Here is a 25848-nt window from a genome sequence, read left to right as displayed (position 1 = left end):
GACCGGAGGTGGTGGTGGGTATTGGAGGAGGCGCGGCGGCGAGATTGCAGCGGAAGAATGAAGGGGGAAGAAGGAGAGTGAACAAATTAGGGCTTTCGTTTCTTTCTCAATTTCTGGTTTGAAAAAAAATATCTAAGTTATGATATTTTTTAATAATAAAATAAAATAATATTCATAATTAATATATTTAATCGGTTCTTTAATTTAATAATCGGTTAAACTGATCGGTTCTCGGTTAGACCGAGAACCGATCAAGACATGTAGAACCGAGAACCGATATAACCGAAACTGAATTGGGCGGTTCTCGGTTAACCGAGAACCGAGATGATCGGTTCGGTCATCGGTTAACCGACTAATCGATGACCGAATTATCAGCCCTAGTTATGTAACTCGGGGGTATTATCGTCAATAGCCTGCACATCAAATGTCAATAGCCTACCCATCAAATGTCAACAACTTATAGTTGATATTATATGTGTATAGTTGACATGAATTATATATGTCGTTGACATTATATGTGTAGTTCACATGAATTGTATATGTAGTTGACATGGATTGTACACATAGTTGACATTATATGTGTGTAGTTGACATGAATTGTATATATAGTTGATATTATATGTGTAGTTGACATGAATTGTATATGTAGTTGATAAAAAAATTTAAATATTTTTTTTAAATAAAATTAAAAAAATATTTATTGAATAAAATGTACCATGAAATTACCATTATGTCATTTCATAATTAATTAATCAAAAATATTTTTCATATGGCAAATTCTGGACCACTCATTTGAGTGGTTGATAATGTATCTCAATTCTCAATTAGCCTAAAAAATCTCAATTGGTCACCACCCTCTCTCTCTATATATATATTTATATATGTGTGAGTTTGGGTGGGTGGGGGAGAGCTTGTGGTGGTGGAGGGTTTTGCGTCCATGAAATTTTTAGTTTAGGGGTTTACATGTTTTCTAGAAATGAGGTCTTATTGATCTGGTGCACGCGGTTGAACGATAGGTTTTTCTCTTAGCCGGCGTGGCTATTAGTCTTCTTGTAGCTATATAAATAGTCAACGTAGTCAACGTGTTTGCTACCACTCCATATTCTACAGAATCTACACCCATATCAAAATAAAATTTAATACATATAATGCACTAAATTGAGATGATTTAATAATTTAAAATCTAAATTAAGACGATTTAATAATTCAAATATTTAAATTAAATCCAAGCTACTGTCTGGTCGAATCAAAATCTCCTCTTAACGCATGGACTTGGGCCAATCGATGAGGCCCAATAATTTTGACAGTAGGCTCGAGCCTTATCTTAAAGATAATTAAGTCCAGTGTATTAACGTTGGAAATAAAACATAATTCATTGGTTCTGACATAGTAGTACTAGTAAATAAGGTCGTCATTAGTATCAGAAATTAGAAATTATGTAACAGTTGCAACAAACAATGACAGATGAAAAATAAATACATAAATGAGTTAATGTCTTCAAATTAGCATTGTGACACAGTAAATAAGTTCTCCGTTAGTATTGGAAGGTAGAAATTGTGTAACAGTGGCAAGTTTGCAACGCACAATGTGATAGGACGAAAGATCCTATTAGGGGAATTGGAGCACGCGTTTGTAGTAATTTTGTGAAGCAAAACATGAAGAACACCAACCCTGGCTCGAAGTTAGGGTTTCCAGAGAACTAGATGAGAAAAAGCGTTTATTTCTTTAATTCTCAATGACTCGGTCTATGGGAATTCTATAGTATTTATAGAATTACCCCTGTTTGATTCAAACTTTTGATTCAGGAAAGAATCAAGAAGAAAACCCGAAAAGATTTGACTCAATCTTAAAAGGAAAAGGAACGACAAAAAGATAAGGAAACAAATAAAAAAGAAATCAAAACAAATATATCTCTAATGGCTGACAAAGTCTCGATACTTGGCGGGCCGAGACGCTGCTCTCTTGGGCTGATCCTTCTTAGTCCATCTGTTCTTGGGTCGGCCTTTCGCTCTCGGCTCCTTCTTCCCTTCCACCTCCAACGTGTCCAGCTGCATGGGTTCATGCAGCTCTTCTTCTTCTTCATCGTTGAGTGGAGTTTTATTAGCAAGGGTCGTATCAACTCCCCCCCACCCCCCCATAGCGACGGCCTTGTCCTCAAGGCGCATGTGTGGAAAATGAGAGCGCAGGAGCTCCTCCGCCTCCCAAGAGGGGGTCCCTTTGGCGTCGGACGACCAACACACTAGCCACTGTACTTGAGGAACTTTATTCACCAAAACCGTACGTCGATCCATTACCTCCACCGGCGTGTCGCATGGCTGGCTTCTTTTAAACTCCGGCGGTAGAGCTACACCCACCGTCGTGCTCGGGATAAATGTCTTCAGCAGTGAAACATGGAATACGTTGTGTATCTTGCTGTCGGCGGGTAGCCGAAGGTGGTAAGCCACCTTCCCGATTCGTTCCAAAATTTCATAAGGGCCATAATAGAGACGTGCAAGCTTGTTGGATAGTGGTTTGCCCACCGATTTCTGCCTGTAGGGTTGGAGTTTAAGCAGAACGGAATCTCTCATGTTAAACTCAACATCCTTCCGTTTCGATTAGCGAACTCTGCCATGGAGAGTTGTGCCCGCTGAATACGGTTCTTCAAAGCCCGCAACGTCTCCTCACATTCGTCAAGCAGATACACCATCTCTTTTTTGTGAGAGGGCCATGCGTACGTGTCAAACAAACTCGGCGGCTCCCGACCGTAAAGAGATTGAAAGGGCGACATTCTGATGCTTTAGTTGAGGCTGCAATTAAGAGCTAACTCGGCCCACATCAACAGTGCAAACCAACGCTTAGGGCGATCATATACGAATGCGCGCAAGTACTGTTCCAATGCGTGGTTCGTCACTTCTGACTGTCCGTCTGTTTGCGGATGGTAAGCGGTTGTAAATTGCAGCTTAGTACCGCTGAGCGAAAGCAACTCATTCCAAAATTCACTCATGAAAATTGTATCTCGATCCGAAAGGAGCTTCTTGGGGAACCCATGTAATTTGACCACCGTATCAATGAAATGACAGGCGACCGTCGGTGCATCAAAACCTCCTTTTAAAGCACCAAAATGAGCATATTTCGTAAGGCGATCGACTACCACCATAATCGCCGTGTACCCGAAAGAGGGGGGCAGGCCTACTATAAAATCCATGGACGCCGCCTCCCACACTATGTCTGGAATTGGCAAAGGTTGAATGATCCCGTTCAGTTTATCGCGAACGTACTTCGTAGTTTGGCAAGTGAAGCATGCTGCCACATAGTCCCGAACATCCTGATGCATACCCGGCCAATAGAACAGGGATGCCACCCTCGCAAAGGTCCTACGCTCCCCTGGGTGTCCCACCGTTGGCGCATCGTGATATTCCTCCAAAATCGCCCTACATATTGCCAACTCACGACTAACAAACAGTCGTCGTTTAAAATATAGCACCTCATCCGTCACTGATACAGGCCTCGGCACAGTCCCCGCGGCAACCAACTCATGTAACCTAACCATGTCCTGAAGTGACGAGTTCTCGGCCTTGAGAACCTGCAACACCGCCGGCATCGGGCGCACAGCAAGTGCGAGCATCTCATCGCACTAACGCGACACAACGTCGGCCACTTTGTTGGACGCGCCTGTTTTGTACTCGATGGTGAACTTAAACCCCATTAGCTTTCGCACATAAAACTGTTGGTCCGGCGTTTGCACTACCTGCGACAAAAGCTCCTTCAAACTTCTTTGATCACTCCGAATAACGAACTCGCGGCCCAACAAGTACTGATGCCACTTTTGCACAGATTCAACTAAGGCATAAAGCTCTTTGTGGTATGTCGAGGCGAGGCGTCTCCGTGGTCCTAATTTCTTGCTGAAATAAGCAATGGGATGATTCTGCTGCATCAATATCGCGCCGATCCCAAAGTCGGATGCATTCGTCTTGACTGTAAATGTATCGGAAAAATCTGGGAGTCGCAAGACTGGCGTGGAGCACATAGCCGCCTTCAATTCGTCGAAGCTCTTGGCTGCGACATCGAACCATAAAAATAATCTTTCTTCAATAATTCCGTTAAAGGAGCTGCAATTATTGAATAATTCTTGACAAAACGTCGGTAATACCCCGTCAACCCGAGAAAGCCCCGGAGTTGCTTCACATTAGAAGGTGTTGGCCACGCCGTCATGGCCTCGATTTTGGCCGGGTCGGCGTGCAGCTTGCCTGCTGCGATAATATGGCCAAGGTAATCAATAGAGGACACCCTAAAGGCGCACTTGGAGTGCTTTATAAAAAAAGAGTTTTCGTGGAACGTGGAGAGGACCTCCTTGATGTAGTGGATGTGGTCTTCCATATTATTGTCGTAGACCAAGATGTCATCGAAGAAGACTATCACAAATTTCCAAAGGAATGGCTGAAAATACTATTCATTGCAGATTGGAAAGTAGACGGAGCGTTTGTCAACCCGAAAGACATGACGAGAAACTCAAAATGACCATCGTGAGTACGGAAAGCCATCTTATGGATGTCATCTACATGCATTCGGATCTGGTGATACCCCGATCGGAGGTATAATTTAGAGAAAATCCAAGTTGCATGGAGTTTATCAAAAAGCTCGTCTGCTGTAGAAATTGGAAAGTGATCTGGTGTTGTAGCCGCGTTCAAAGTGCGGTAGTCCACACAGAAGCAGAATGATCTGTCCTTCTTCCGAACCAAGAGAACTAGCGACGAGAAGGGGCTCGTGGTGGGCTGTATCACACCCTGCTGGAGCATGTCGTGAACTTGCTTCTCAATTTCGGCTTTTTGGAAGTATGGGTAGCGGTACAGTTTGACGTGTATGGATCTCGTCGTCTGAGGAAGATGGATGCGGTGGTCCCAACGACGGACTGGCGGTAGACTTGTAGGGACGGTAAACACCTGTTCAAAGGCAGCCAGAGTATCCGCCAGCAGAGGATTGATGGGCTGGACGGTGGCCTTTTCAGTTAGCATCGAGCGGTCGATATGGACGAGTTCAAACATTTGGGATTCAGCTTCCTGACCAATCAGCGAGAACAACCCGTTGTAAGAAATTTGGCGAGGAGGTCCGTCCTCACCTTGCAAGCACACTGGCCTAGACTCGAGCTCAAACTTCACCTGCAGAGTCTTGTAGTTTTTAGTGACGTCGCCTAAGTTCTGAAACCATTGCACATCCAGAACTAGGTCTGGACCTTCGATTTGTAAGAGGAACAGATCGATCTCAAAGGTGTGTCCCTGCAGCGACAACGGTATGAGCAGACTCACGTAATCGCATCGCATAGAAGCTCCATTACCAACAAACACCCGAAACGATAAGATAACATGGAGGGGGAAGCACAACTTCTCAGTAATGGCTGGTTTGATAAAGTTGTGTGTGCTACATACGTCAATCAGGACCGACAGTGGGGAATCCTGTATGTACCCAGTGAGACGAATTGAGCGCGACTTTATTTTCGGCCCAATGACCAATATGCGTGAAACGTCTCCTGTTATTGCCATATTCACCCCATCATCCTCGAGGTCCCCGGTTGTTGTCCCCTCCTCGTAGTTGTCTTCGCCTATAAGGACGTAAAACTTTTTTGAACAAACATGCTCCCAGGAGTCCTTCTCCGGGCAGTACCAACACAGACCCCGTGTTGTTCTGTCAGGGCGCCCTGCAGCCGAGATGCGGACCAAGGGGTAGTCGCGGTTGGGACCCTCCCGTCTTTGTCGGGGAGGCGGAGCAACCTGCTTTGGTTGCTCCAACATTTTGGGACCCCCTATAGGTGCGGCTGCCTGAGGACGTTGATCACGCCGCTGCCATTCCGACCGGATGGACGTTGCTGCTGGTGTGGCTGAAAGGGAGCGGCACGCGGCTAACTGTTGGGCCAGGGCCATGGCGTCGCTTATGGAGGATGGCCGGTGATAAGGCTCGTTTCATGCATTTGTTTTGGATCTAAATTCTATGTTTTCTATGGTGCTAACGTGTAATTGTAAGTTCAGGTGCGTGAATAATCTGACAGACCTAGGAACGTGTATCAATTACCAGGGCAGAGGAAAAAGAAGCAAAAAGAGTGAAGAAAGTAGCGAAATCCTTAAGGGCAGAAACGTCAAATCAAGAAGATTGTTACCCTAGGGATTGGAGCCACAACTATAAATAGGAGAAGAAGAGAAGAAATAAGGGAAGCGAGTTAGATAGAAAAATCCTTAGTTAGTCGCAAGCTCTCTTTTTAGTTAGAAAATTCGTTAGGTGTTTCGGCTCACTCTTCATCTTCACTCACTTAGTTTACGCGTTTGGTTTCATATGGGAAATCCGGGGTAGTGTGGTGTTGTTTTGAAAGTGTAACACCGTCCTGATAAGGGTGAAGAAACAATTTTAATTTTCTGCACGTACTTATTCTCGCCGACTTCCTTGCCGAAAGTTCAGCTACTGTTTTGAGGCTACATTTGCAGTTTGATGCTTAATCTAGTTTCTATTTTATGTTTCCGCTCTGATTCTGATGCTTTACTGTTTATTTACTGATCTGGATGCTTTTCGCAACTATTGGATGTTTGAAGTTGAGATCGGAGAGATCTGAGTGGATTTGTTGGTTGTTGGCTTGATTCGGAGTTGAATCGGGAGTTGGAGGTTATGGATCTGAGTTTTGTTGGTGTTGAATCTGATGGATCTAGTGTAGATTTCCTTTTTAATGTTTAAATCTGAGTACGTACTTTTGGATTTGCAATGAATTTTCCGTTATTGTTGATTTGCTTGACCTGGTAGATTAGATCTGGTGATATTTAGCTTAATCGTCTTGTTTAACGTTCGATTTGAAGTATGCTCTGTTCTATGCTCTGTTTTGTTCTAGTTCGTGTTTGCTTACTGAAGAAGATGAAGGTAATCGGTAGTTAGAATCAGATCCGCTTTAGTTTGTTAGTTGCAGCTTTCTTGTCAGTAGCTATTTAGGGAAATCTATTCTGTTACTTTTTCTTATGCTTTGTTGTCTAGCTGTTTTAGGAAACTTATTTTGCTTGACCCAGGAAATTTGGCGAATGATCTAATGTTAATTTTCAATTTCAAATCATGATTGCAATTACACTTGAAGTACTTTCAGTTCTCTAGATCCAGTAGATAGAATAGATTAGTTTTAATGTCCCAAGTCTAGAAGTTAAAACTCAACTCTCTTGTTGCGTGGCAGCAGCCAAACCCTCCCAAGTTCTCTTAATGCATTCCAAACCCTTCCGTCCTCGTGGATTCGATCCTGACTTCCCTATACTAGCCAATAGTATAGAGGGTTGAGGTTTTGAAGCGGGATTGTTGTGACAACGACTGAATTCTGAGAGTTCATGATCTCCTAGACCTTATGCTCTAGTGAATCCTCTTGACCTTAAGAGTTTACTTTTACATAGCAGCAACGATCACGCGGCTTCAGCCGACGGGTTAATAATTCATGTTTCAGCGATGGAACGAGACCGGCGATGAAAAGTGACGTGAGGGTGTCATCACCCACGTTAGACACCTTTCCGAGAATCTGAACGAACTCGTCAAGGTAGTCGTCCAAGGAGCCCGTTTGTCGTAGCGCCGCGAGGCGGCCGACATAATCTTCATTGAGGTCGGGGTCAAAACGACGGTTAATATCTAACAGAAAATCCTCCCAGCTGCGGTCCTTGTTATTTGTTTCCCAAAATCCAAACCATTCCACAGCGGCATCATCAAGAATTCGGTTATGTAGAGCCGATCAGCTAGCGATGTAAAGTTATGGTTGTAGAATTTTTGGACCTTCTTGATCCAAAGGTTGACCCCCTCACCATAGAAACGCGGGGGTTCGATATTCAGTTTCGGCCAAGAATCGGCATCGAAACTCACTAGTTTGACGAGCACGGAGCGGGTAGGGACCAGCCACTCGGTTTAGATGTTGTCACCGTCGGGGTCCCCTCTGGTGGTTTCTTGCTCAGATCCTATACCACACGCAGCAGTCGTGTCATGTGGTCCTCGACGCTTTTATTCAGCATCGTCTGCTGGCGTTCAAACGATTCGTGGGCGAATCGGTTAGCCTGGATCTTCTTTTCATTGTTGGCTAGGCGCGCAGATATGTCATACACCATCCAGCCGACCTCGTTGATGGAGAAGTCTCCGGTTGGTCCCTCAGTAGGTGAATTGGAGCACGCGTTTGTAGTAATTTTGTGAAGCAAAACACGAAGAACACCAACCCTAGCGCGAAGTTAGGGTTTCGAAAGCACCAGACGAGAAAAAACGTTTATTTCTTTAATTCTCAATGACTCAATCTATGGGAATTTTATAGTATTTATAGAATTCCCCCTGCTTGATTCGAACTTATGATTCGAGAAAGAATCAAGAAGAAAACCTGAAAAGATTTGACTCAATCTTAAAAGGAAAAGGAACGACAAAAAGATAAGGAAACAAATAAAAAAGGAATCAAAACAAATCTATCTCTAATGGCTGACAAAGTCTCGATACTTGGCGGGCCGAGACGCTGCTCTCTTGGGCCGATCCTTCTTGGTCCATCTGTTCTTGGGTCGGCCTCTCGCTTTCGGCTCTTTCTTCCCTTCCACCTCCGACGTGCCCAGCTGCATGGGTTCATGCAGCTCTTCCTCTTCATCGTTGAGTGGAGTTTTATTAGCAAGGGTCGTATCACAATGACAGATAAAGAATAAATATATAAATGAGTTAATGTCTTCAAAATAATACCATGTGAATCGTACAAGAAAATTCCTAGTTGATTGTAATATGAATAGTAATTTAACGTAGAAAAGGTTTTCTTATAAATTTAGTAATTATTTGTGGTTTGCATTCTTTGCCTTAATTGCAATATAACGTCGAATCCACGGTACGATCTCTTCATTTGCTTTGATGACCATGAAGAAGACGAGTCTGTATATAATAGCAGGCCCGTCCCTTGGCCCGTGCGGCCTGTGCGACCGCACAAGGCCCCCAATTTTCAGGGGCCTCTGAAATATTTCAGCCCATATACAAGTATTCCTATTTTTTCAGCCCAACAAAGCTATTTCTCTTGTATAGCAACGCCCAGGCCTTTTTCTAGCACCGTGACTCCAATTCTGATCGGTTTCTTTTCCCGATCGTAGACCTGGGAGCCGCCTGTTCGTGTTCGGTGTTCCTCATCGACAAACGCCGCAACAGGGACCAGCTCACCAGAGCCATCGTTGATCGCTTCTGCAGCGCCTGCCATCGTCGGCCATTACGATTGGGAGCAGCGCAAACGCATCAATTTGTCTTTTTTTCTATAGTATATTTCTTTAAAATGCATTGTCTTTTTTTCTTTAATTATCATATAGCTTTAAAATGTATTGTCTTTTTTTCTATAGTGGTAGGCCTCATTTTAGATTTTTGCACAGGGCCTCTGATTTTGTCGGGACGGCCCTGTATAATAGTCATGCTGGATATAACGCTCAGATCCATCCAGTTTGATCGATGAATATCCACTTCAAATATGTTTTCCAAAATAAATTCTCCTGAGAGCTTAGGCTTATCAGACCATATGTCATTGAACATCAACCCTTTAAAATCATTCTTGTAATTCTCCCTGCATTAAGGGTCATGTCACATAACAAATATTCTTAATACTCCCTTCGTCCCGCTTTAACAGTCCCGGTTACTAAAAATGGTAATAAATAGTTAAAGTGTAAAAATGGTAAAGTAAGAGAGAGAATAATCTAGATAAGAGTTTACTCTACATTATTCTCTCTCTTACTTTACCATTTATTCACTTTAACTATTTATTACTATCATTTATATAAAACGAGTGCAGAAAAGTAATGGGATTGCTAAAGCGGGATGGAGGGAGTATTTGCTATTTGCATACCACAAATTCTAATTGATTATGTACATGACCTGATTGAACAATTAATTGATTGTTCATAATTTCATTACCTGTATAGCCCAGAACTGAAAACTCGTGTACGATAATAGAAATCGATACTAAGCTAAAAAGATTGAGATATAGTAATTGATAAGTTGAAAATATTGGGATATGATTGATACAATTGTTAAATGTTAGAGGTGAAATTGATAAATTTTCAAGATTGGGATGAAAATGATAAAAACTACTAAAGATGGGGTCAATCATTGTGTTAATATAATGGTAGATGGTAACAACGTATGGACCTGTATTCCGGCGCCGATGACGATCCCCAAGTGATAATCAGGAACAACACTAGCAATGACCATCACGAGGCTCTCACAATACAAAGAAAGCATAATGCGAGAAGCCAGAGTGAAATCCCACCATGAAGTAGCAAATACCCTAAATGGAACCAATACCAACTGCGGCAATGATGTATATCAAAAGCCTCGGCAAATAATACCCTAAATCCCTCCACATATTTACAAACGACCGTTGTGTCAATGGGATTGTTTGTCTATTGACCATCATTAACTTTGTTGAGTCAATGACGATAATAATATTATCATTCAATATCCTCATGGGATATAAAAATGTGGTGCTTAATTAAAATTTTAATCAAGTTATTTTTACTTTAAAAGAGGCAACTTTCTATTCGTAAAAGAAAATTCTCACTATAGATCTATTTGATACCATGAAATTGAAATTGTGTTGGAATTGAAATTGCAGGAACTGTACTGTAATTTAATTTGAAATATATGGAGTATTTGGTAAGTTAAGTACTAACTGATATGAAATTGCATTCTAATCCAAAATTCTTTATTTGCTATATTAGAAAATCAACTAAAATTATCTATATCCATATATAATACGTATGTATATTTGTAATTTTTATCTTTAAGTAAATAATTGTTTGTTGTAGTGAGATTGGTAAATTGTACTACTATATTCTGGTTGTGTTGTCTTGTGTTTCAATTTCAATTCGGCATTAATGGTTGCAACTTCTATATAGGCTACTTATATGAAGTGCCTAAGTGAACTTCAAAGCACTTCTTTTTCCCTTCTATTTCAGTAGGGATTTATATTGTATTTCACATGTTTAAAATATTTTTTAACTATAGCTTTGGAAATTTCATTTTACAATTTTTAGTAGAACCTGTTATTCCACATACTTCAAAAATATTTTAAATTTGACTAGTACTAGTTATCATATACGTAGGGACCGGGGGGCCATGGTCCCCCACCAATTTCGCTAATTACTATATTATGCCCCGTTCGGTTGGAAGGATAACTGCTGCCCTGAATATTAAGAAGAAATGCGTCAGTAATATAATTCAAACAACGCATAACTTGAGGAAAGCCGGCATAACTAATGCAATTAGACTATTCTAATTAGACTATTCATCTAGCCTTACCCCCTCCGACTAAATCAATCCTAGATAAAGCACATTCTAGCCTTACCCCCTCCGACTATATCAATCCTAGATAAAGCTCATTCTATCAAAAAAGCTCATATCTGTGGTATCCTATATTGTTATCCACTATTATTTTATATGGTTAACCGAACATGCACTATATATACATATTCAATTACCAATATTGTTAAGTCTAGTGCAGGTAGTTTGCAATTTGGCCTCCTAGGCAGAAGACCAGTGTTCGAACCCTCTTATCCCTTTAGGTGTCATCAAGTTTCTTTTGTTATATTCCTACTATATGTTCATTTTAATTCTTTTAAATCCATTTGTCTATTGTCTATGATGAAAAATAATTAGAAAAAATAGTGAAATATCATCAAGTTCCTTTTGTTATACTATTTCCTACTACATGTTCATTTTTATTTTTTAAAATCCATTTGTCTATCGTCTATGATGAAAAATAATTAGAAAAAATTAGTGAAATAATATTATAAGTAAGATTTAGTAGTGTTATTGATAGATGAAAAAAAAATTAATTTTCACTTGTTATCTTACTCGCAATCCCTACTGCTTAGGTCGAAACAGTTTCTAGCGAAGACGAAAATTGAAAATACATCACAATCATTTATAGTAATATGGGTCCCCACAATAAAATTCTGGCTCCGCCTCTGATCATATAGTAGTACAAATTTATACAGTATGTCCTATTCCTCTTGAACATTAATACATGTAGTAACTGAAACACGATTAATCAACCTAAACATCGATGGGCAACTATGCATATCATTATTATTATTATTTACAGGTTTTATTCTTTTCTTTGCAATGTAACGTCGAATCAATGGTATGACGACTTCATTGGCTTTGATCATTATGAAGAAGATGAGCCTGTACATGATTATCATGCTGAATATAACGCTGAGATCCACCCATTTTGATCGATCAATGTCGATTTCGAATATGTTTTCTAAAATGAACTCTCCTGAGATTTTTGGTTCATGATCGGGCGTTACATTGTCGAACATCAACCCTTTCAGATCATTTTGATATTGTCCCTGCAACAAATCATATATATTTATTATTCACTTAATTTTAACACTTCAAATATCCATCCCTAATTAATAAATACAAATTCAAACCATAAATACAAGAAATTTACTATTAAAGGAAGCAATGAAAAAAGGGACTTCTCAAAAATAAAAGCTATGGGGTGGTGTGCGGTCTTTGTCAATTGTCGTTCCATTTAAAGAGGATGCAACATCTATATCAAGATTCCAAATTTGTGGTGATCAAGCACATATATAGTCTCATCAATTCAAATTGGCTACATTTTATGTTTTTTTTAAGTTGTGAGTATTCTGTTAATTTTGACTCTCCTAGTAGTCAGTTCGACGCATTAATATTTAGGACATGTTTGTTTGTTGGAAAACTTAAGTTAGTACATTACCTGTAAAGCCCAAAAGTGAAAACTCATATATGACACTGGATATCGCCAAACCGGCTTTGGGATGTCATTTGGTAGTCGGAAATAGCCAGACATTAGCATAAATATTCCCTAAAACACAAACATGATATATTAAGTGGAAATAAAGGCAAATATTATATGGCATGTAGAAAAATAAAATTTGGATTAACACCACTATTTCGGATTTCGGATTGAAGTTGTTGAAATATCTTATGTTCCACTGTCGTAGACATAAGATATCATATGTTGAAAAAAAATTACAGACAGCGACGAGCATACGAACCTGGATTCCCGAGCCGACAAGGATCCCCAAGAGGAAGTTAGGAACAACACTAGCAATGGCCATCATGAGGCTCTCGACCACACTCACACAAGCATAAAGGCACAATATAAAGAATACATAATGCCAAAAACCAGAGTGGAAATTCACCATGTAGTAGCATATTGTTCCAGAAATCAAACTTATCATAATCAAATATGGCATTGCTGAAAAAGTATTGCTTATAACAAATGCCCCCACACCATAGTGCCCATTCAGCCTCTCCCTTTGGAAAACCTAATCAAATAGTATTGCAAAAAAAAATTAATTACAAAATTAGTCCCATTGGTTTGGCTCAATATCTAAAAGTTGTAAATAAGATCTGAGTCTTGACTAAATAGGAGAAATCATCCCAAAAGATTAGTCAAAACCCCACATTTGTTGCTTCCAATGTGACATCTTTGATGAAAACACTAATGTTATATAGTATTACTACTAAACAAGAGGGTGAGAGAGAGATCATTTGGTCTAAAGCCACCACCTTTGTTGCCTTAAAAAAACTGAAGTGGGAACAAGTTTTTCTTGCACCGGAGTTCGTAAGCTTACCTTCATATCCTCAACGAAAGAGGGGAAGCCTCCGATGGACATGAAGGTCACGAAACCGAACACGAAAGACGAGCATGCACCCCTCCCCTGCATTTCCCACACTTAAATTCTTGTTGAAAATTCATCAGTCCAAAGTTCTTGATAACAATAAAATGTTACCTGGATGGAAGAAAAGGCAGTTCCAATATCAAAGTAAATAGTGCCAATACAAAGTGTGACAACGATGTATACCACAAGCCTCAGCCAATAATACCCAAAATCCCTCCACATATTAATAAACGACCGTTGTGTCAATGTGAACGCTTGTCTCAAGAAACTCGCCTCACTCCCTCCAAAATCCACATCACCTCCTTCCTATTCAAAATCAATTCAAATAAAACACACTTTCTTAGATAACAAATGTACAAAAACACTTACAACTTTGGACATTTCCTCAATCTTTTCATTTGCTGCACAGCAATACTCGGAGCTACGATAAGAGTCTACAAGAATCTCGATAGCTTCAGCTGCGGTTATATTCTCTAGAGGATCACCATCTGTCTCCACCATTGATCCTCTCAGAGTCTCCTTCACTCTGTCGAAATCTGAGTTGATACAACGGATGAAGTGATCCGCGGGGTTCCTGAATTCAGGGCAGGGGAAACCGGCACCCCCAAAGAACTGCAGACAAACTTCTCCACATCACATTTGTTGGATCCATGAAAATCAGTGAGAGAGAGAGAGACTAATTCTTGCCTCGTGAGCTTCAGAAGCTTCTCCAAAGTAGACGGTTCTGCCACGGGAAAGCAAGCACAGCTTGTCGAACAGCTCAAACACTTCGCTGCTAGGCTGGTGGATCGAGGCTATCACTGTCCGTTGATCCTTAGCCAATCCGCGCAGCATCTCAATCACGAAGAACGCCGAGGCGCTGCTCCCCTCCAACAAAATTAGTTAGCTTTGCACTGCATAAAGAAATTTCTTCTTTGGGGGGGCTTCAGCCCACCCTAGTGTTTTTTTAAGTTTGCTACTAACCTGTCTAGTCCAGTGGTTGGTTCATCAAGAAAGAGCAATTTGGGCCTCATGAGGATCTCGAGAGCAATGCTGACTCTTCGTCTTTCGCCACCGCTGATCCCTCGCAAGTGCCAGTTTCCGATGACAGTGTCGGCGCAGTCTTGAAGTCCCATTTCTAGGATGGTGTTTTCTATGATGTCGGATTTCTCGGACCATTGCATCGTGTCTGGGAGCCGGAGTCGAGCCGAATATGCTATTGTTTCTCGTACTGTTAGTGTCCCAATCAAACTTTCATCTTGTGTTACATATGCCTGCCATAAGATATCAACATTTATTGATATACATAGAAGGCCAAATTGTCCAAAAAATCATTCTGGTCAAATGGCTGATTATATCATAGCTTTGATATTTCTCTCAACTGTCTCATTATCTTTAGTATTTGAGGGAAATTATGTATAATGTGGCAAAACGAAAGGCATATACTATATTTAAATTTTACACATGTACACACTATGTGAATAAATTCAGACACTTGGGGGTGTTCGGTTATATAACTTTGACAATTTTCCCAATCGTCTCATTCTCATATTTGAGGCAAATTATGTGTAATATGGCAATCAAAAAATACTATATGGATAAAATGTTATATTACAATACTCAGTCTATCACATCTTTAATAATTACCCATGTACTGTCATATCAATAAATTCAGACACGTAACATGTCATAATTTTCGCCAATAGAATGAAATAACCCTTATTTGTAGAGAAGACTCACAACGGTGCCAAAAGATAAGTTGGCCTTACGGCCGTTGAGGAGAATATCACCGGAGAGAAAGGCGTCGGGGGCGAGGCGGCTGGATAAGGCATCGAGCAGCGTGGTCTTGCCTGAGCCCGAAGGTCCGATGAGAGCTGTGAAGCTTCCTGCCTCAGCATAACCACACACTTGCTCCAGAATTGTCTGTGTTTTTCCGTTGCGGAGAGCGATCATTACCGTTAGATCCTTCCAAGCAAGACTGCATGCTCCGCCAGATTCTGCAGAATCTTCTTGTCCGTTTCTAGATTCGGTCTCCATCTCCTTCTTCTCCATGATCGTGCCATCATTTGGCTCCCCCATCGAGTTTGAGGGAAGAAGATTTCGAATTTGAAACGTGATGTTTTATCGAGAAAACATTCAAGAGTAATGAATGGTAAATTAATGGAACTGATTAGCCTTAATTACTACGATGGGGTTAGGGTGGTTGTAGGATATTACTATGAAATTAAGGGGGTATTTGGTTACTTGATTAAGAAAAGAGAAATTTCTTGTTTATTTTTCATTTTTCAATCCAAACATAATTTACGTACTAACTTGATTAGTTTGGAGGTATTTTTCGAATATATAATTTATAATTAAATAGGTATTAATGTTAATGATTTATCAAATGATTAGTATTCGAGGAAATGCTATATAGTGATATTTTAACCTCAGTCATTTCTCCTTTTTATAAGAACAAAGCAAAGTATAAGTGAATCTTGATACACTTATGTAGCTAGTTAAGTTTTTATTTTTCTTATATAATCAACTTTAAATACCTAGAGCAGTTGTGGTCGTGGAAATTAAATCATTCAACGCTCAAGAACCCCAATTAGATGCTTAAAGTCTAGATTTAAAAAAAAAAACCAAAAAAAACTGTAATTGGCAAAATACATATAATAACACTTGGTCCTACCTCTACCTAGCCTCCAACTCCTACAGCCGCGCTATTATATTATCTACGCAATTTGATTCAAGTTGTTTCTAGATTATGCACGCATTTGCTTTGATATATAGTAAATTTAAATATAATTAATACTCCTACATTTTAATTTAAAATTTGATAAATCTTAACTGAATTTTATATAAAATCCTATTGAAGCCTTAAATATAAGTTGATGATTCTTAACCGCATATTATCAACAAAAATGTTGTAATACAATTAATACTGAATTAATAAGGAGTATTTACTAATTTCAACTTACAATTACTTTAAGCGAGCATGTGTTAAACTTGCTGTTAATAATGAATTACAATCGTTGACCAACTGCCAACAAGGCTAAAATAGGAAGATACTACCATACATCGCCATTTGCCATAATGTTGGACCTCGTTTTCAATTTTACCATGTATTATTTCTCTAATGTTTTTAACTAACAAAGGCTCTATTAATAAACATCTAATCCTATACTGCTCAACTGACAGGTGATATTATGCTATGCCCAGCTCCGACTGATCCGACGGATGAGCCGCCGGAGAGAGAAGCCTTGAAGACACCAGATGACGGAGGAAGTGCGAAGGACCGAGGTCGCAGGAAGACACGCGATGTGGGCCTGAGAAAGGAGAGACGAAGGAGGAACGTTTCCCGGCCCACCAGTGGCCGAACCAGGATTTATGTTAAGCCGTGGCTGAAATTTTTTTCAAAAAGATATTAAAATATAATTTTACATGTAATATATATACAACTTTTACGACTCACTAGATGATTCAACAAGTAGCGATTTTTTGAAATCGCCAAAGAATAGTCTCGTTTTTAATTTTTTTGAAAATTTCATTGAAAAATATAAGTTGGCTTAATTATTTTGCAGCATATCTGTTTTAATAAGTTTCATTGAAAAATATATTCTCTCGACAGAAGTTGTTGCAACCGGGAGGATCAGTGTCAACTTAGTCAAACAGCGACGAGGAGCGGCTACAATCTCCGGCAGACGGCAAGGGTGCATTGTGCATAAGTCTCCTGATCAGGCGTGAACTCGTGAAGGGCTTAGTCGATTTTGGAACTCCAGGCGTGATTATTGGTTTGGGGAATTGGGTTAATTAAGCCAATGGCATCATTAGTTAGTTTAGTTTCTTATAACCTAAAATGCCAAAAATAAATAGCAGCCCAACAATAATATAAATGGCCCAAAACAAATAAGCCCTATTCTTTATCTTCTCCTTCCTAATTCAATTTCGATTTCAGTGAGCAGCGTTGCGGCGGCAACGCTGGAATCTGGAGACTGCGGTTGGAGTTCAAGGAGGGGTCGGGGTTTGGTGCCGCTCAAGCCCCGGTGTAGTTCCGTCGGTGCGGCCTGCCAAATACCGCGACTATACGTCGCATTAGTTATAGTAATTTTCCTTATTTATTTTGTTGCCTTGAGTTTAGCTTATTATTTTGTTAAGACTTTATTATTAAATCTTTTCGAGTTTTTTTTAATTCTTTCCCGAATTGCAGAGTCGAATCAAGCCGGGTCCGGACACTATATAAAGTCCATTAGAGAGTCAAAATAATCATTCACGAATAAGGAACAAAAAAAAAGTTCTTTTCTTGAAACTCAAGTTTCGAAACTATAGTTGCAGCAACTAGGTTTCACATATCTATCTCTTTCTTTATTTTTGCGTCCAGATAGGATTCAAAGCCTATCATCAACTCTCTTTCTTTGACTTGAGAAATACCGACAAAGAAAACTGGAGAATAAGTTTATATTTCACTCAGATCGGTTACATTAATTAATTATATAAGATGACTCGAGTCGAGTGGACGTGACAGAGTGGCTTGTCTCAGCTGATCGACTATGGGGCTTGGGTTTAGAGAATGGGCCGTGGACTTCTGTTGGATGTCGGCTGCATGCGGCTAATTTCGTATTGATCTGTATTTATTTCATGAAAGCTGACCAAATAAACATGAACCAAAATAGTGTGAGCATCTTTCATAAGTAGCTACTGATCCATTCGTCCCGCAACAGGAGTCTTATTTGGTTATAACACGGGTTTTAAGAAATGTAAAAGAAAATGAGTTGAATAAGTTAGTGGAATATGAATCACACTTATATATTATTGATTTTATAATAAAATGTTAGTAGAGTAAGTTAGTCGAATGTGAGGTCTACTTACCATTTATGGTCAAAATGAAATAAGACTCTTATTGTGCAACGGACTGAAATAGCAAAACAAGATTGTTACTAGGACGGAGAAAGTACTCCCTCCGTTCCACTGTAGTGGGGGCATTTCTTTTCGGCACGGAGATTAAGAAAGTAGAGAGATGAAGAGAGAATAAAGTAAGAGAGAATAAAGTAAGTGAGAAGAAATGTGTTAACTTTTACTAAAAAGGGAAATGACTCAACTACTATGGAACGTACCAAAATGGCAAAATGACTCTACTACTATGGAACGGAGGGAGTATTAATTAGTGTTAAGGCCCAAGTGTTAAACTTTCTTTTCTGAACCGAAAGGAACTTCCTTGAAGTCACAATTAATATTCTCAACAAACCGTTAATCAGAAAATATATGATCCGTATTCTTGGTGGGCATTACTGATAATAGAAAGTGAACACAGAATGAAGAATGAAGAATGAAGAATGAATCTAAATCTTTTAGGTTTGAGGAAAACCATCATAATGCAAGATCTATAAAATACTCATATCAAATTTAATAGAGTTTCTCTCAACTCTCCAATTTTTTAAAAGCAACATTAAGAGCAAATTTATATTATTGAAAATTAAGAAAAATATGTATTTATTTTTCAGTGAAATACTAAATTAATTAGTTCTTTTATTTTAGGTAAAATGGGATTAATTATAAATATCCGAAATTGCAAAAAAAAAAGTTGGAAAACGGTCACGTGTAACTCGCCTCTCCCACCGCAAATCTGTGTGTGTTGGCTTGGGATTGGGAATCCCCAATTGTGGTTGATTTTGGCGGTGGCAGTTGCATTTGCAGAAGCAGCTCCCAAATTCAGCAAAAATTGTGAATTAATCGATCTATTAGGGCTTCAACTGACAGACGAAATCAGCAAACAATCTCGTTCATGGCTCGGAGTCACTGCTTCTTTGACTCCGGGGCTCTCTCGCCGGCGTTTGCTCTCAGGCCTGCATCTCCGCCTCCGAATTTGAATTCCAACAATGGCAGCTACTTTTCAACTCAACCTCACTGCGCCAGACTCAATCTCGTTACGAGACCAGCAGTTGAGACGGCCGCCATTAACGGCAACGACTGCGCCAGAGTGTACGTGGTGTCTGATTTGCACACCGATTACTCGGAAAACATGTCCTGGCTCAGCTCCTTACCCAACCACAACGACCGCCAAAGTGTTCTCCTTGTTGCCGGCGACGTGGCCGAGACTCACCAGAATTTCGTCGTGTCAATGTCCATTTTGAGAGACAAATTCGACCGCGTCTTCTTCGTCCCTGGAAATCACGATCTATGGCTCCGCAGGGAAAAAATTGATTACGTAAGTCTACTTTAAATCAACAAATTTTCCGACGAGCTGTTAAATTCGTATCAAATTCAATGTGAATACCGATCTCTCTCTCTCTCTCTCTCTCTGTGTGTGTGCGTAGTTGAGTTCACTTGATAAGCTGGATAAATTGCTGGAGGCGTGTGAAAAGCTCGGCGTGGAGACGAAACCTAGCATAGTTGATGGGGTAGGAATTATCCCATTATATTCCTGGTATCATGAGGTAGAAATATGTTTGATTATTAATAATGCTGATGCCTTGAATTTTGATACGAATCTCAATGGCTTATTTATTGTTCGTGGTATGGATTTTTTTTGTCTAGAGCTTTGATGAAGAAAGAGACATAACTGGAATCCGAATTCCATCTTTGGCGATGGTGATTAACTTTCTTTCTCCTAGTAAGGACTTCACATCTCTGTCTAATTGCACAGAGATTGAACTTTTTTGTGGCTATCTGGAGATTTGTTATATGTCACATTATTTTCAAGTGGTCAGCCACATTTTCTCATTTTATTTAGTTCGATTATGAATGGTGAAATCTAAACTAAGCTGTATGCTAGTAAGACACGGTAGTGGATTGGCTTTTTCGTCTCGTTATTGCACTACTTATTGTACTTGGAGAGTATGAGATAAGATGTTGCTTGTTTGGTCTACAGGCATGTAAGGACTACCATGTATGCAAATGGCCTGACGAACTAAAAAATGGAGATACTTCCCTTGCAATGTATTTTGATTCTTTGAATGATGAAAACGTTGGTGTAGTTGAAGATATCTTGAAGAAATGCACTCATATCATCTCATTCTCTCACTTTCTTCCAAGGTGAGTAACTCGAATTGGAATCCTATCTTAGTACTTTGCAATGTGCATATTTGTCATACAATTGCAAAGATTTGTTTTTTGCTGCTAGTACTTGTTTTACACCTGGTGTTGGTCCTTTTGCCTTGAGTATGTTCTAGGGAATTTGCCTCTGTAATGAGTTCCTTATCAGGTACTGTATAACATAGTACCTGTGTTATCTTCATGTTGCGTAAATATATGCTAAGAATGTATCTCAATTCTTGTCCTTTTACAAACCGCAGTTGATATCAAATTCCAATCCTACCTATCAGTAGTACTCCTAACTTGTAAGCTATTTTCTGCAGGCAAGAGTTATGTCCAGAAAAAAGAATGCTCTTCTATCCCAACCTTCCAAAAGTAATTGGCTCGAAGTATCTTGAGAAACGAATAAGAGCGATACATAGAGCAGAAGGGCAGCTACCAGCATGTCATGTGTTTGGTCACACTCATTTTTGTTGGGATGCTGTTCTTGAGGGTATCAGGTGATTGAAATAATTTTAATAATTTCAATTAGCTGTGGCACTTTATTGTAACCAGTCATGGTGCTCCCCTGTAAACACCATGCTACCTCTTCTGAGTATCAGAGTATCATTTGTTAAGTGAGTTAAAACATTCTTGATTCAATTAATTACTAATGTAATGATGGTAAAATTATTGTTGATGGTAGCATGATTCATGTGGCTTTAATTTGATATGACTTACTCCCGGGACATATGAAGCACAATAGTTTTGATGTTTCTTACTATATGTTATCTGGATTAAAATTACCCCTTGAGTCAAATCTTTGTATTCTTACGAAAATTGCAGGTATGTTCAAGCACCTCTAGCTTATCCAAGGGAAAGAAAAAGAAGAATGAATGGAGGTGAAGATTGGCTGCCATTTTGCATTTACTCAAGTGGGAATTTCTCGGAGAAGCTCTCGCCTTGCTACTGGTCTGATCATTACTCTGTGAATCCCAGAACACCCAACATCACTGAACTTGCTCCCTGGGTCGCCAGGTTTTACTCCAAAGCCTGATAACTTATCTCATTTTTGCTTCTGCTTTCTGTGTAGTACCCAAAAGGAAAACTGATATCTGAACTTGTACATTGAATATAATGATATATTTATTGCAGCAAGATTTTGTGATCCGAAGCAAGAGAGTTTACTCTTTGTTTACGTGATACAAACAAGTTTTATATCGTGTCCAATCGTGCCAAATTTGAACACCTCTATTGTAGAATTTTAATAATTAGTTAGATCAGATAGAAGAGCAAAACTGCGAACAAGAGAAGTAGAGAACAATCGAAAATGGTTGAATGTTATTAGCCAATTTATTGTATTTCTCATCAGAAGCAGACGTGATAATAACATACAGAGTTGAAGCAAATTACAATCACAAACACAGCTCCAGATATACAAACTACAGACGCACACAGGAAAGTGTCTCATCACAATATGTATGAGGTTTTTGAGTTGCTCTGCTGACTGCAAGTTTAGCAGATAGCATAAAAGGTCGAGGAAGCACAAGTTCTCAACCAGCTATGATGATTTTCGACTCTTCTTTTCTTCAACACCTGATTGTGCAAACCTTAGTCTTAAGACTTGAAGGACGTCTTCGATCTGAACTCCTTTCACAGACAGCAACACCATTGCATGGTAGAGCACATCTGCCATTTCAGAGGCGGTCCTAGTTTGGTCCTCATTTTCCTCCAGTGTTCGGCATAACTCATCTGCCTCTTCCCTGCAGAGAAAGAAACACTTCTAAGGCTTAGAGTTCACTACTTCTTCTCAGTGACCAACTATAAAGTACTCTTATGCAAGGCAAACCTAACCTGATCTTTGAGCACAATAACTTCTCATCAAGCAAAAGCCGCTTGGTCCAAGAAGGTTTGCTGTCTGGGTTTTCTGTTAACTCTTCTTTTCGTTTTGATATAGTTGATTCTAACGCATATAGAGTCGTTAATGCAAGTTTACTACCATCAACCTATGCGAGAAAAATTATTGATCAACATACTTGCACTAATTCAGTAAGAATAAATAAAGGCAATCAGTTGAAATATGTGTTACCGGAGGATCGTTTATGATGTTATCCACCGAAGTATAGTAACATGTCTCAGCCCCAGTGTGACAAGTTGGTCCATCAGGCTTACCAAGATATATGATCTGATAGATGAGTGAAGTTATCATTTCATGATGGTAAAAGACGAGATACATAGAAGTATATCATATCCAGTAAAAACTAAGGTGTAACTTACAGAATCGCGGTCACAATCTAAAAAGACATCATAAACATTGATGAAATTCATCGAGGTCTCTCCCTTTGTCCACAAAGTTGATCGTGACCTGCTATAGAATGTAGCCTTTTTAGAAGAAAGAGTCTTCAAAAGAGCCTCTTTGTTGACAAACCCTTGCATTAAAACCGCCCCAGTATCAACATTCTGAGCTATTGCCACTGCTAAACCTTTGTCGTCCCACTTGACACTATCCAACAAGGGATTTACCTATATATTATCCAGTAGTTAGACAGGTACTGAAAGATCAACATATACTACAAAATAAATGTTGAACTATGATCATAGAGGAAAAACTTATAAATTCATCCTTTTCAAACAAGTCTATCCACATCCCTCCCCCCAACAACACACAAAGAATAACTGAAGAAACATAGAAAATATTGTGTCCAGGTGTAGCTCAGGAACCATGGAGTTTGATTATAGAGCAACGATGAACACTTACTTTCATATACCAAGACATTCAACGGTCTAAGCAACAAGTGAAACATTAAACACCTGCCAATGTCTGGTGTATTAACACACAAGAAAAGTGAAGAAACATAGAACATATTGTGTCCAGATGTAGCTCAGGAACCATGATGTTAGATTATAGAGCAACGATGAACACTTGATTTCATATACCAAGACATTCAACGGTCTAAGCAACCAGTGAAACATTAGACACCTGCCAATGTCTGGTGTATTAACACACAGGATAAGTGAAGAAACATATAATTTGTTGTGTCCAGATGTAGCTCAGGAACCATGATGTTTGATTATAGAGCAACGATGAACACTTACTTTCATATACCAAGACATTCAACGGTCTAAGCAACCAGTGAAGCATGAGACACCTGCCAATGTCTGGTATTTTGTAAACTCAACTCAACGATATCAAAGAAATGTGATTTGACTCTTTAGCATTTCTTCCGATCTAGTGCATCAATTACCTAAAGTAAGATAAGAATATATGTTCTTCAAATGTTGTGTTCAGATGTAGCTTGTGTGATCATTTAAGTTTGATCATCAAGCAACGATGAACACTATATCATGTCTACCAGACATTCAACGGTCCCCGCAACCAAGACAGCGGTCAACACCTGCCAATGTCTGGCCCATAAAACAAATCTATTTAAAACTCACAAAGCTTAATGATAGCCAATAGAGCAAGTTTCCAAGCAAATTAATTCAAACCCAACCTTTCTGTTATGTCACCTTCAGGAGAGACTCCAATTAAAGGGAACTAATAAACTTAAAGCAAGCAAACACGATCCACATAAGTATTAATATGTTGCACTATGTCAAGATTTAGCTCGAGTCGAAGAGTAACACCAGCACATCAGCTCAAACCAGATCATGACACATTTAGTTAATTACAAGAGAACATTCTAAAATCAACAAATGTGGGGTCCAGATGTAGCTCAAATATTTATAAGGGTAACTATTGAGCAACGATGAACACCTCCAAGAGAAAGCATAATGACAGATGAGTAACCCATACACCACACCCTTCTCTATCTTCAATTTCCCAGATATGTAACAGCATTCACCACAAGAAACTAATGAACACCTGACTAACATCTGATGTTAAGGCTAATATGTTAAAGTGAACTAGTAAAAGAAATACTCCGAATGACAATAATCAAATTAAAATGTTTACACCAAAACACCAATATGCAGATTTTGTAAGCATCTGAGCGCGGTTCTACATAAAAATGTAGGGCTCCTATCCTAATTAGACCAAAGACATGTAAAAACAATGCACAACGAAATCAAGCCAATCAAGTTCTCTCAGTAAAAACAGTAAAAATAACACATATAAAACCATGTTACCTTGGCTTCTACATGTGAAATCGGGCTGGAAGTTCTGAGGCAACAATATGCAGGAGAGGCCCTTGTGTTTAGTACACCAGACGAGCTAAAAATGTGGCATTTTGGGTTTAATTTTGGAAGTTGAAAGCAATTGGCATATGGAACCGCCATTGACGATCAATCAACCTGAAACAAATAACAACCAAGACCACCTAAATGAGAAAAGATTTGTATCAAGTGCAGTGAGAATAGTGGGAAATAAAAATTGCAAGACTTCAAAATAAACGGGTAAAAATTCTTCTAAATTTGTACATACCGTAATCAGTTAAAGCGCGCAGAAATTACACCGAAAAGAATATTTGAAATCCAATTAGGTGAAAAGGGGGTTTTTTTCTCAAAACCTAATAAATTTTGAAAAAATCGATATCCAGGCACAACAATTATCTATTGTGCAAAGGACTGTGCTTCCAGGTTAGATCTAGAGCGTTGTAAATTGAACCTCTATAAATACAAAACCATCTTTGTAGCCAAAATTAAAAAACAACAGTTCGCGAAATCGAGTAAATACATCTCTGTGAGCGAGAATAAGAAGGCATTAATCTTGAATATTTCAAATTCGTCGCCGAAATGCATCATCTCTGGCAAACGATGACGTATCGGTGCATATTATTACCTGGAGTTGGAGATTGCCTAAGAGTGGATGTTAGGAGAGCAGGGAATGAGAAGAGAAGACGGCGAGATTAGTGCCAGGACGGCTACTGCGAGTCGAGAGAGAGAAATTCAATGAAGGGAGACGTCGGCGTGGAGGGAGTGACGGCAGCTGGCGATGGTGAGATGCAGGGAAGAAGTGGGAGAGTGAGAAGCGGCGGCGCCTCCACTAAATTTTCTAGGAGAAGGATGAACAGAAATGTGTTTTGGAGAGTTTGTATTATTAAATTAACTGATTAATAGGCTGGGTTGCAGTTTAGGCCCATTTATTTCAAATATATTTTCAATTCTTGGACTGGACTTATTTACAGATTATTGGGCCATCATTACCCATAAATCTCAAATCTGGTTGATTTAATTTGGTTTTAAGAGTTAATTACAGAGCTACCCATAAATAATTAACCATATTGAC

At 39.4% G+C, this 25848-nt stretch overlaps 3 protein-coding genes across 3 annotated transcripts; 1 reads left to right on the top strand and 2 right to left on the bottom strand.

Annotated features, from left to right (window-relative positions):
• Positions 1-11875: 11875 nt before the first annotated feature.
• LOC121793595 (ABC transporter G family member 11-like) lies at positions 11876-15738 on the bottom strand. The gene is made up of 9 exons (XM_042191626.1): positions 15369-15738; positions 14613-14902; positions 14337-14508; positions 14019-14261; positions 13761-13955; positions 13602-13688; positions 13020-13292; positions 12719-12826; positions 11876-12326 (listed from the first exon to the last, which is right to left on the bottom strand). Exons 1-9 carry the CDS (start codon positions 15705-15707, stop codon positions 11976-11978), a joined length of 2058 nt encoding a protein of 685 aa, XP_042047560.1. The 5' UTR covers positions 15708-15738; the 3' UTR covers positions 11876-11975.
• Positions 15739-19207: 3469 nt separating this feature from the next.
• On the top strand, positions 19208-21795 carry LOC121793446 (acyl-carrier-protein phosphodiesterase PptH-like). The gene is made up of 6 exons (XM_042191451.1): positions 19208-19815; positions 19925-20044; positions 20145-20198; positions 20479-20642; positions 20966-21142; positions 21468-21795. The coding sequence occupies exons 1-6, from the start codon at positions 19393-19395 to the stop codon at positions 21676-21678; spliced, it is 1149 nt and encodes a 382-aa protein (XP_042047385.1). The 5' UTR covers positions 19208-19392; the 3' UTR covers positions 21679-21795.
• A 140-nt stretch (positions 21796-21935) lies between these two features.
• LOC121794985 (histidine biosynthesis bifunctional protein hisIE, chloroplastic-like) lies at positions 21936-25640 on the bottom strand. Its single transcript, XM_042193408.1, has 6 exons — positions 25402-25640; positions 24750-24914; positions 22899-23144; positions 22711-22806; positions 22476-22627; positions 21936-22384 (listed from the first exon to the last, which is right to left on the bottom strand). Exons 2-6 carry the CDS (start codon positions 24897-24899, stop codon positions 22183-22185), a joined length of 846 nt encoding a protein of 281 aa, XP_042049342.1. The 5' UTR covers positions 24900-24914; positions 25402-25640; the 3' UTR covers positions 21936-22182.
• Positions 25641-25848: the final 208 nt, after the last annotated feature.

This window comes from Salvia splendens, chromosome 3, assembly GCF_004379255.2.
Source record: "Salvia splendens isolate huo1 chromosome 3, SspV2, whole genome shotgun sequence".
Taxonomy (NCBI): Eukaryota; Viridiplantae; Streptophyta; class Magnoliopsida; order Lamiales; family Lamiaceae; genus Salvia; species Salvia splendens.
Note: the sequence above shows the minus strand (reverse complement) of the source record. Positions and strands in the feature narration are given on the sequence as shown.

What these genes read in the sequence shown, in the direction of transcription:
- LOC121793595 (XM_042191626.1), bottom strand. Translation starts at nt 15,707, where the DNA reads ATGGGGGAGCCAAATGATGGCACGATCATGGAGAAGAAGGAGATGGAG. An exon ending in CCAACCACTGGACTAGACAG is followed by an intron (nt 14,509 to 14,612) that starts GTTAGTAGCAAA and finishes GGAGGGGAGCAG; the next exon opens with CGCCTCGGCGTTCTTCGTGA. An exon ending in CTTTCGTTGAGGATATGAAG is followed by an intron (nt 13,293 to 13,601) that starts GTAAGCTTACGA and finishes CTATTTGATTAG; the next exon opens with GTTTTCCAAAGGGAGAGGCT.
- LOC121793446 (XM_042191451.1), top strand. Translation starts at nt 19,393, where the DNA reads ATGGCTCGGAGTCACTGCTTCTTTGACTCCGGGGCTCTCTCGCCGGCG. An exon ending in GCAGGGAAAAAATTGATTAC is followed by an intron (nt 19,816 to 19,924) that starts GTAAGTCTACTT and finishes GTGTGTGCGTAG; the next exon opens with TTGAGTTCACTTGATAAGCT. An exon ending in TTCTCTCACTTTCTTCCAAG is followed by an intron (nt 20,643 to 20,965) that starts GTGAGTAACTCG and finishes TATTTTCTGCAG; the next exon opens with GCAAGAGTTATGTCCAGAAA.
- LOC121794985 (XM_042193408.1), bottom strand. Translation starts at nt 24,899, where the DNA reads ATGGCGGTTCCATATGCCAATTGCTTTCAACTTCCAAAATTAAACCCA. An exon ending in ACATCATAAACGATCCTCCG is followed by an intron (nt 22,628 to 22,710) that starts GTAACACATATT and finishes TTTCTCGCATAG; the next exon opens with GTTGATGGTAGTAAACTTGC. An exon ending in TTATTGTGCTCAAAGATCAG is followed by an intron (nt 22,385 to 22,475) that starts GTTAGGTTTGCC and finishes CTTTCTCTGCAG; the next exon opens with GGAAGAGGCAGATGAGTTAT.